The sequence below is a fragment of the Monopterus albus genome, unplaced genomic scaffold (assembly GCF_001952655.1).
Source record: "Monopterus albus unplaced genomic scaffold, M_albus_1.0 scaffold99.1, whole genome shotgun sequence".
NCBI lineage: Eukaryota > Metazoa > Chordata > Actinopteri > Synbranchiformes > Synbranchidae > Monopterus > Monopterus albus.
This window is the reverse complement of record NW_018127979.1, coordinates 1,688,997-1,698,649: the sequence shown is the minus strand read 5'-3', so window position 1 is coordinate 1,698,649 and position 9,653 is coordinate 1,688,997. Positions and strand designations below refer to the sequence as shown.

The 9,653-nt window shown below is 47.8% G+C and overlaps 1 protein-coding gene across 1 annotated transcript in view; it reads right to left on the bottom strand.

Moving 5' to 3' along the window:
- The window catches only part of LOC109965341 (BCL-6 corepressor-like), a 32,230-nt gene that overhangs the window by 9,179 nt on the left and 13,398 nt on the right, over positions 1–9,653 (bottom strand). Inside the window, 8 exon segments of the mRNA XM_020609275.1 lie at positions 1,043–1,152; positions 1,155–1,314; positions 2,499–2,812; positions 4,148–4,426; positions 5,919–6,260; positions 7,266–7,425; positions 7,937–7,993; positions 9,421–9,651. Coding sequence (XP_020464931.1) covers positions 1,043–1,152; positions 1,155–1,314; positions 2,499–2,812; positions 4,148–4,426; positions 5,919–6,260; positions 7,266–7,425; positions 7,937–7,993; positions 9,421–9,651 — 1,653 coding nt within the window.

Here is a 9,653-nt window from a genome sequence, read left to right as displayed (position 1 = left end):
CAGTGTGTGTGTGTGTGTGTGTGTGTGTGTGTGTGTGTGTGTGTGTGTGTGTGTGTGCCCCAGGGGTCTGCCCCAGGCTTATCACACACAGGCAGTGAGAGACGAGCTTCCTGAGAGGGAGAGAAAGAAAGGGAGGGAGGAAGGGGGAGAAGGGGAAGGGGGGGGTGTTGTTTGCGCAGCGGTCAGCGCCTTGTTTGTGTAGTCTCAGGTTTTCTCCTCCCTCCTCCCTAAGTAAACACTTGAAACATGCAGTGTGGCAGTTTTAAAAGACTCTTGACCCTCTGTTACTCAGACACATACGTAAGAAGAGTTTAACTTCCATCTTTGATTCAACTTATACTCAAATATGCTATGCCCGATTTTCACCAACATTTTCAAATTAACAACAAAAGCACAAAAAAAAAAAAAAAAAAAAAAAAAAAAAAAAGCTCCTGATGCTAGAGAGAGGCTGTGAGCATCAGTCTCCGTATAATGATCCCACCGATCCCTCATGCTGCCTGCGCACGCACGTGCATGTGCCTACGTGTGTGAATGTGTGTCACACTTCTCCTCACGAAAAATTAATGAGATGTGAGAGCGGAGCAAGGCGAGAGGAGGGGAGGCAGGAGTGTGTGCGCTCAGGGGGAGGAGGAGGGGTGCCAACGACAATCTGAGTCACAAAGAGAGGAAGAGAAAGAGAGCGCTGAGAGGAAAGGGGGGAGGGAGAGAGCGGAAACCTGAGCGAGAGAAAGATAGTAATGGGCAAGAGGAGCAAAAACGATGGGAGTATGGCAAGAAGAAAGCATGAGTACGGCTGAAATAGAATAAAATGGTAGAAGAAGAATAGGACAGATGCGAGAGGAGAATGTAGAGAAGTCAGACAATTCTAGAAAAAAAGTTGAGCAAAAGTGTGCAAGAGGCAGGTACAAGGCAACAGAGAAAATGAGCTCAATTTAAGAGAGAGAGAGAGGGTGAAGATTAGGAGGAAATGAAGCGTAAGAGTGTAAAATGTGAAGAGAGCGAGAGATAAGGAGGGAGGATGACTTGGAGCGAAGCCCATTACCTCGTAGCCCAGGCGCGCAGCTCTCTGGAGCAGAGTCTCTCCAGCGTTCTTGTTCACAATCAGCCGACGGGCCTCTGGCGGGATTGGACGCACCGTGGGGGGTTCGGCAGGGGGGGGGCCGACTCCACTGGGACAAGGCCTGCTCTGCCGTTCGCCTGGGGCTGCAGGGAGGGTGGACAGAGGGCAGCAGGGGAGCAGGGCTTGACTGGAGAGTCCGGATAATGATTAGGAGAGGCCACTCTTTTCCTCGGAGCGCCGCACTGCTCACTCAGCTGAGGAGAGTGTGAGAGAGGGGGAGAGAGTGTTACATCCCCTGCCACATAACAGAAGGGACACACATTCACACAGAGACACACTCGGACACTCAAGGGCACATGGATGAGTCTACACAAAGACAGATGAGCACACAAAGAATAAGAAGTAGCTGAGTGTATATGAACAGACAGAATTATATGAAAGGGTTTTTTTTAGACAAAATAAGAAGGTGACATACAAAACTGGTTTAAGTATATGACAATTTTGTCAGGGGTTGCTTTAAGGCCAAAATACATACAGACAGAATAATTATGGATATTTTCTCTCTCTTATTCTCAGCACACCCTGTTTTGTACACTACAGCATATAGCTTAAAATATAGATGGATTTTTCATTTACAACATCTGTGTTTTTGTATGATTACTGTGTATGACACACTATGAGTCAGTGAAAAACACACACAGCTTTCACACCAACTGTTCACGTACCAAACACTGCAGGTCGGCATGCCGCTTTTCTTTAACCGCTAAACCAACAGAGCCCTCAGTGCGCAACACATGAGAGAGGGAGTTGCTTCCCTCTGTGCGAGTCTGTGTGTGAGTGAAGTGTGTGCCCTCTCAGTGGAATTCCATGTTGAAGCAGCTGTCAGGCTGAGGAGGAGCAGTGGAGGAAAGCTGCATGGGCAGAAAACAACTAGCCCCCCCCACCTTAGGTTTTTCCCCAATGCTCTTTTTTTTTTTTTCCACTCCTTTGAACTCAGGCGCTTCAGACACTCGACCACATTCCTCACTGTGTGAGTGAGGGTGTGTGTGTGTGTGTGTGTGTGTGTGTGTGTGTGTGTATCTTGTGTTGAGCACTGAGAGCGATGTGTAATTGCTCCAGGGCTTTGTTGTTATGCTCACAAACATGCACAGTCTTGGCACGCACTGACACACAAAGCAGCGCCGATGACACACGTTGGACAATTAAGGCTAGAGACAAGCACACATGCATACAGGCACTCCGCAGGGAGTCTCTAAGGGCACGATGAGGTCAAAGCTCCAGCAGCCCTCTAAACATTGTAAACATGCTTCCTTCCTCCCGCCCTCCCTTCCTCTCCCAGCTGCATAATCAGAGGCGCCGACAGGCATACTGAAACAGACTCCGCTGCTGCAAGTATCCAGACGCTTGTATCATGGTCAGACACCCTATCAGCACTCACCTTGTCATCTCCAGCTGCTCCCAGATCAGCCACACAGTGTTGGCCCGGGCTGTTAGGAGTGGCTTCTTTCTTCTTCTCCTGCTCTCGCTCCTTCTGACTGGTGTGTTTGGTCTTGCAGGGCCGCTTGCCCTTGGGTTTGTCCGCATCACTATGCCGACGAGGTTTAAGGCAAGGGGTGCCTCCCACAGACAGCTCTGGGGCTGGAGAAGGGGGGCCTCTTCTGGGCTCCTTGAGGCCACGGTCACCTGAGAAGGGGCCCAACGGGTGCGATCTGTCCTTCAGCTGGCCGGGGGGAAGGGGAGAAGTAGCTACTCCTGGAGCAGACGGAGAGAAAAGAGGGAGGCAGAGTGAGCGGCTTATAGTGTGAGAGCTCAGCGGAAGGGGAGGATGGGAAGGTACTGCAAGGCCATCCCTCACCCTCTGCTGGTTTATTAATGAGCACACAGAGCTGTCTGGGAGCACAGCATGCCTGCTCGCTCAGGAACAAACAAAAAACAAAATTAAAAAAGATAAGCACACACACTTGCAGGCTCACATAACCCCCAACGATGTGACTTGTGTGCACTCATTCACTGCAGCAAGGACACCGTTTTGAGTAATCTCCTTAAACTAAAACCTGCCTCTTAGACCACAATGTCAAAATGCTATTAAAATACCTAATGGAAATAAATTTCCTTCAAAATATCACCACATTTCTAACCGCTCAACAGTGTGGTCTAGGTCTGATTTGTGTTAGGGCACAACCTTTACAATAAATAGCCCATTAAATCAGTCACAGGCTGGGAACAAATGAGAAACAAAGTGAAATGATATATTTTGTTGATACTATGTAAGCCCTGTTGCAGGAAAAGAAGACCAGATTCCTAACAGAGATGAATGTGTTTTGCCATCTGATTAGTGGAATTTTGAAAAAACTGAAGAAGGGAAAAAGACAGCCCTGACAGACACACAGTGGAATAACCCCATTTATTGTTAACAGTGTGGCTGTTGCCTGGGTGATGTCATCTATAAAAAGGTGAAAGCAAAAATAAAAAAATTTCAGTGGCCAATCAAGGTCTGTGATTTCTGCAGGAAGCATAAAACCACAATCTCCCCTGCTTTATTCACTTCCTTTTATGTCTCTCCTGCTCTTTTATTCTCTCATCCTGGTCTGTGCCTCCCCTCTGTCTCAATCTGGGCACATAAATAAGGGAAAGTCCTGGTTCTAATAAGCTAGAACCCGCACACACATTCCACGCCCTCCCTTTTCCCGCAATTGGTCTTTAAAGGGGGGGGATCACTGATCGCACATTAGTCACGCTACACCTGCCCACACGTATCTCCACCAGCCACTTTCCTCATTTGCTCTTTCATCATTGTCACAGAGTCCCCTGTAGACCAACTGAACTAAAAGCCCAAAACCACAAGGAGGGGAGCGTTTTAACTTCTAGTCCTTAGGTTGCGTTTCTGATTCTGAAGCCTTTCTCCTAGCCAGAGGAAGCATTCGCTACCTCATTTCCTCTGCCCTCTCCCCAAATGTTCAGGGGAAATTCCCTAAAGACAGAATGCTCAACAAAGAAAGTGAAACGTGAGCCAAAGATAGATTTCCGTTACCCTAGCTGAACTCAGAGATACAGAAGTGGTTTGCATGGCTGGCGGTTCATTCTTACCATTAAGTATCTTCTCACAACCCCATTTCCTGTTGATCTCACTTCGCTCTACTGCGGCTCTGTCCTCAGTCTCATCGGTCCTGATCTTACGCTCCTGTAAGCTCTGGGCCGTGGGGAACAACCGGTGCTGGGGCCATGCTCTGTCTTGTCTGACCTGGGTCCCGTCAGGTGAAGCTGTGCCAGTGGTAGGCTTGCTGAGCCGCAGTCCCTTCAGCTCGATGCAGACCTTGAGCTTCCGCACTTCGTCATCATCATCTTCATTAGCCTGCTCGTGCGTATCTGCAAACCCCATAAACATGGAAATTGTTTCTCATATACAGTTCCACTGATCTGATTTATTGACATGATGTGAATAAAATTTTAACTGGAAGATTGTGACCTGATAGTTTAATTAGGGAAGATGTTCAAACTACAGAAACACTCAGTCCGCTGATTATCATTGGTGTTAGAGTGACACTTCTTTAACCTCAAACAAAAAAACCCCTCTGGCAGACAGAGGTGGCGTTTTGAAATCCGCTTCCTACCAGCCTGCAGTGAGCGCACAAACTCGACAACAGCAAGTTGCATTTTGGCCTGTCATCAATATAAGTCAGGGAATTAAGGTTAGATAGCAACAGCTGACATGACCCTGCTGTTCGTCATTTTAAGAGGAAACGGCGACGATCAGCACCAGCTAAAAACTACCTGAAAGTGTCAGAACTCAATCCTACAAAATGTATCATCTGTAGCTCACACATCACTTTGTCCAACATGGACATAAAAACAACACATTTCACTGAAAGGTGACAAGTTTGCATCCCTGAACACATCACAGTTTTAGTTCTTTTTAAGATTTCACCCTCGCTACAAGATGACAGAATTCTCATTACATATTTAGCCTTATAATTAAAACCATTAAACAAACTCAGAAATGTAGTTTGTCTCTGAAGCGTCTATGAGCTGATATTTTGGACATAAAAGGTTTTTAGCCTTTCAAAGACATAACTGACCTTCTGTATGTACATTTATACCAACCTGCAGACAACTGAGCACAAAGACCTTTAATTACGACATCTTAATGGCATAGAAAGCTTTACATTTAACAAACACACACAGGCAGGAGAAACAAGAAGCAGTACGTGAAACTGACAGATTGAAGAGTAAAAGGGGAGACAAGTCAAGAATCTGGCTGAGAAACAAAGCAATAAAGACCAGAGAAGCAGAGGGAGTTTTCCCTCCTGAAATTCACAGGGAGCGGGTATGTGACTCGTCTGCCAGTGCCAAAGAGAGCGAGCACAATACTGCACGCCAGAAAAAAAGGAAACCCAAACAGATGAGGGAAAAAAGAAAGGAGATGAAAAGAGAAGAAAAGAGCAGCTTTGAAGAGGGTGGGTTAGCACAGCGGAGGAACGGCAGAGCTGAAAGACGAAAGAGAGAATGGCTGTCCCTCTTCCTCACTTCTCTGTTGCACTCCGCTCAAAGGCAGGATTAAACACTTCTCTGAGCTGGCTGCCACACAGAGCGAAAGATGGGACAGAGAGTGGGAAGGAGGGATGGGGGTTGTGATGGAGCAGGTTTAAGGTGGAATTGATTAGGAAGAAAGAAACTACAAAAGGAACAAATGTGGGTTTTTTTTAGGAACAAGGGATGAGATGGGGCTCAACATCACACAAGATGAAGGGAATAGGAGTGGGCGGAATTAGAGATGTATGGAAAGCAGATAAAGAGAGGAGGGAGACCATTTCAGGAAAATGGGAGTGCGTGGCATGTGGATAATGTGGCATCTTCTCACCTGTAGAAAGCTTGATTCGTTTGTCTGGGTGGGACACCCTTTCTCCTTCCTCCCTCTCCGTGTCCTCCTGCTCAGCCTTGGGGCCAAGAGGGCGTTTCCTGGTGGGTCCAAAGGCAGGGCTGGCTTTTTCCTCAGCGAACCCTTTTGCTGGTGTCAAAATAGGGGGAATACAATGACCACCTTCTGGTTCTCTCATCACCTTCCTGGTTCCATCCTTTAGCCCTCCTTGGCTGGCACTTCTGGCCACGTCCCGGGGCCCCTGCCCTGAGGACAAAAGCTCCCTCTGGCCTCCACACCTCTGGAGGACTGGAACTCTGTTGTTAGTGTACACTGGCCGAAGACCTGAGCAGAGCACAGACAGATGGATGGAAGAAGAGTGGGGCGGGCAGAGCCAAACCAGGCAACAGAAGATGATGGGCACATAGGGAGAGAATGTAGACAGGCCGCAAACCAACCAGACAGACAGAACGAGAGCAGGGAAACAAGGAGTGGGGGATTGAGAAAGAGAGAGTATGCCAGTTAAACACCAGCCAGCTTTTATTCTTCTTTAAAGACAGGCAGTAAAACTTTGATGGGCTAAAGACTTTTTAATCTGATGTGAGCCAAGTCAGTGGCCTGACAGGCTCAGTGCAGCCGCTCGCACATCCAGCGAGGAGAGGCAGGAAAACATCCTGCGCGCTCACTGCACACGGCGGCTCTGCTCCCTCCCACCCCCCTTCTCTGTCCTCCCCCACGGCATGACCGCACCACGCCCTTCTCACACAGAGCGTGACTCTATCCCCCCTCAAGCCCCCGTTCCCCTCTCTCCTTGACTCCCTCTCTGTCTCTCTCCATGCCATAATTAGGCTCACACGTCAGCCACAGCCTCGCTCCAACACACAGCTGGGCTTTCAGCCAACGTAACTAACCTCTCATCCTCCCCTCCCTCCCTCTCTTTCCGTTGCACTCTCCCATCCGCTTTCACCCACCGACTCCCCCCCACTTTCACTCTCTCCTACTCACGCAATCTCTCCCCCTCCTTCCCCTCTTCCCCTCCCTCTCGATCGTCTCTCTGTGCAGATAAGCACAAAAGGCTTCTTGAAAATAAAACTCCCCCACTCCGTCTCTGTTGCTTCCTAGCGCTGCCTAGCTTGTGTAAGAGTGTGAGTCTGTGCAGAATAGTGCGTCTTTTTTTAGTGACCCAGTCTTGCCTCAGCATTTGTTGCAAGTACATGTGAATGTGTATGTGCACATATTGTTTGTGTGTGTCCCTGTGAGTGTTCTTTTGCAGAGTGGCTGGACATGTGTGCGAGTGTGTGTGCGTGCATGTGTGTTATGAGTGTGTGTATGTGGTGCTACGTTACTCACCCTCCCTCTCTCCCTGCTTGGTGGTGTGTTGGCAGTGTTCCAGTGCTCGCTCTCTGCGGTGACCGTCTGCCAGCTCCCGTCCTGCTGCCGAGGCAGACACACACACACCGCCGCCCTCCTTCTCCTTCAGCTCCAGCTCCGAGAACCGTATCATTGCCCGCTGCGCGTACATGCACACACAGACACAAATGCAGAGAATACCCATGAAAACCACTCATCATCTGCCCACGCCGCACACACACCTCTCTAAACCTCAATCTGGCCTCAACAGCTACAGAAGCAAAAATTGCATCAGAAATCACATTGTCTGAAAATCAAAGAAAATGCCAAAGAAATTCAACTCAAACACACACGCACACACACACACGCACACAAAATGCACAGAGGACAAAAAGGTTTACAGATAAATCACAAGCAGGGCATCAAAACACAGGTTAGACTACTGTAGCCGCTGTGAGTCCATGCGCTCTGGGGCTTAAGTCCTGGCATATCCCTTCCTGAAACATAAATATGGCTAGGAAACATATACATCTAAGCCCTGAGGCAGAGAGAGGAGATTACAAAAAGAAAGAAGTAGGGGGTGTCGGGGGTGGGAGTATGCAGAAATACACAGTAAAAAGGAGAGAGAGGCCATCAGAGATAGATGTGATAAGAAAATGTAAAGAACTGACCTCCCAGTTAGCTGCAGGTTGACTTATATTACTCCCCTCTCGTGATATGACTTCCATCTAAGCAATTAGAATGGGGGGTGGGGGCTCAATATATCTGTCCATCATTTCATCTCTTTTAAATGAATTTGTTTCTCCATGTTTCTTTACAGACAATATGCAGCCACAATCCCACAAAATAATCAAATTAAAGTGACTCAACAGGTCAGTTAACACTGCATCAAAACTATCAAATCATTTCTGAACTCTGAGTGACAAATTTAAAAATCAAAACAATGTGTTCAGTGGAACCATGATTGATAATGCTAATTCAGTTTTAGCGGTCTCATGTATTCCCCTCCCCCAAAGACTTCCGCATTTAATTTGTACATGTCCAGAAACAGAGCATTTGATAGCTTTGTGTTGCAGCTGTGCATTGACAAGCACGACATAAGACAAAACCAGTTTTCTGTGGTGCGTTCACCACACAGACAGAAATGTGCAACTTGTTAACATATCTGCCTCTGAGTCAGTGGATAATACAGCACAGGGTTCGTTTTTGTTTCAGTGCTGAATGTCGAGCATAAGGAACCACAAATAACAGTCTAAAACGAACAGCTCAGTGTGCGTGTATGGATGACAGGGGATGATGGCCAAGTGCAGGGGACACTGCTGTAATTGTGCGTTTATAGATGTAGTGTGATCCGTGTTAGCAGAGAGGGTTTATAGCCAATGGGGTGAGGACCTTGGACAGCAACCAGGCAGGGCAACACAGGCCATCAGAGGGAGGAGGGTTGGAGGAGAATAGCAACTGGCGGTTGGGTGCATGCACATTGCCTAGGAGGAACCCAAAAGAGGGTAGCTGCTGGGTTTTAAGCACAGTGCAAGCCCTCCACTGCCCCTAACCTTGAGGTTAAGCATAGCCAAAGGCAGTGTGAACTGTGAGGCTGCCAGAGTCATGCTCTGAAACTACAGTATACAGCTCTGTAACACAGTCAGCACTAACACATGCTTTAGCCCCGAGGCAGTCACACAAGGACAAGCACGTATGGACACACAAATACACACGCACAGAAATAACCTTTACAATGGCTGCTCACTAATCAACATACAGAGATGGCAGCCCTAGTTAACCTTTGAACTGACCTCCATGATAGAGTGCTTCGACTGGCCTTGCACTAGCTCACTAAGACAATGATAAACTACGGGAAAGGTCACGCCTATGGGCAGGACAGTAGCACATCAGCGCTTAGAATATACTGTGTGGTAAATGCAGAGGATGTAAATTTCATGCAGGGTTTGTTCCACAGGCAGTTCTGAATATTGCAGCAAGGGAAATTCAGCAGCCATTTGGGGTTTATTCCTGTGTGGATGCTGGAATTGAAAGTAATGTTTGAAATGTCTGCACATAAGAAATGTTGGTCATAATGACCTCTCTCCAGTCCAACACAAACTTGAGCAAATATATCCTGTACTGTGTATACACCCACAGTTGTTAAGGGCCTTACCTGCAGAGCTCTCTGTTCACGGCTCAGCTTGCTGGAGTCAGCATACAGCTCAGTGGTGACACATTTGAAGCGATCGCCGACGTAGCCTGAGGAGTTAGCAATCCTCTTGGCCAGACTGGATCGACGAGAACTTTTCAATGAAGTCTGGCTACCGTCTCCTTCGTCTTCATCATCCCCTTCTCCTTGAGACTCCCCTAGGTCAACAACACTGTCTTCTTTTTCTGTCTCCCTCT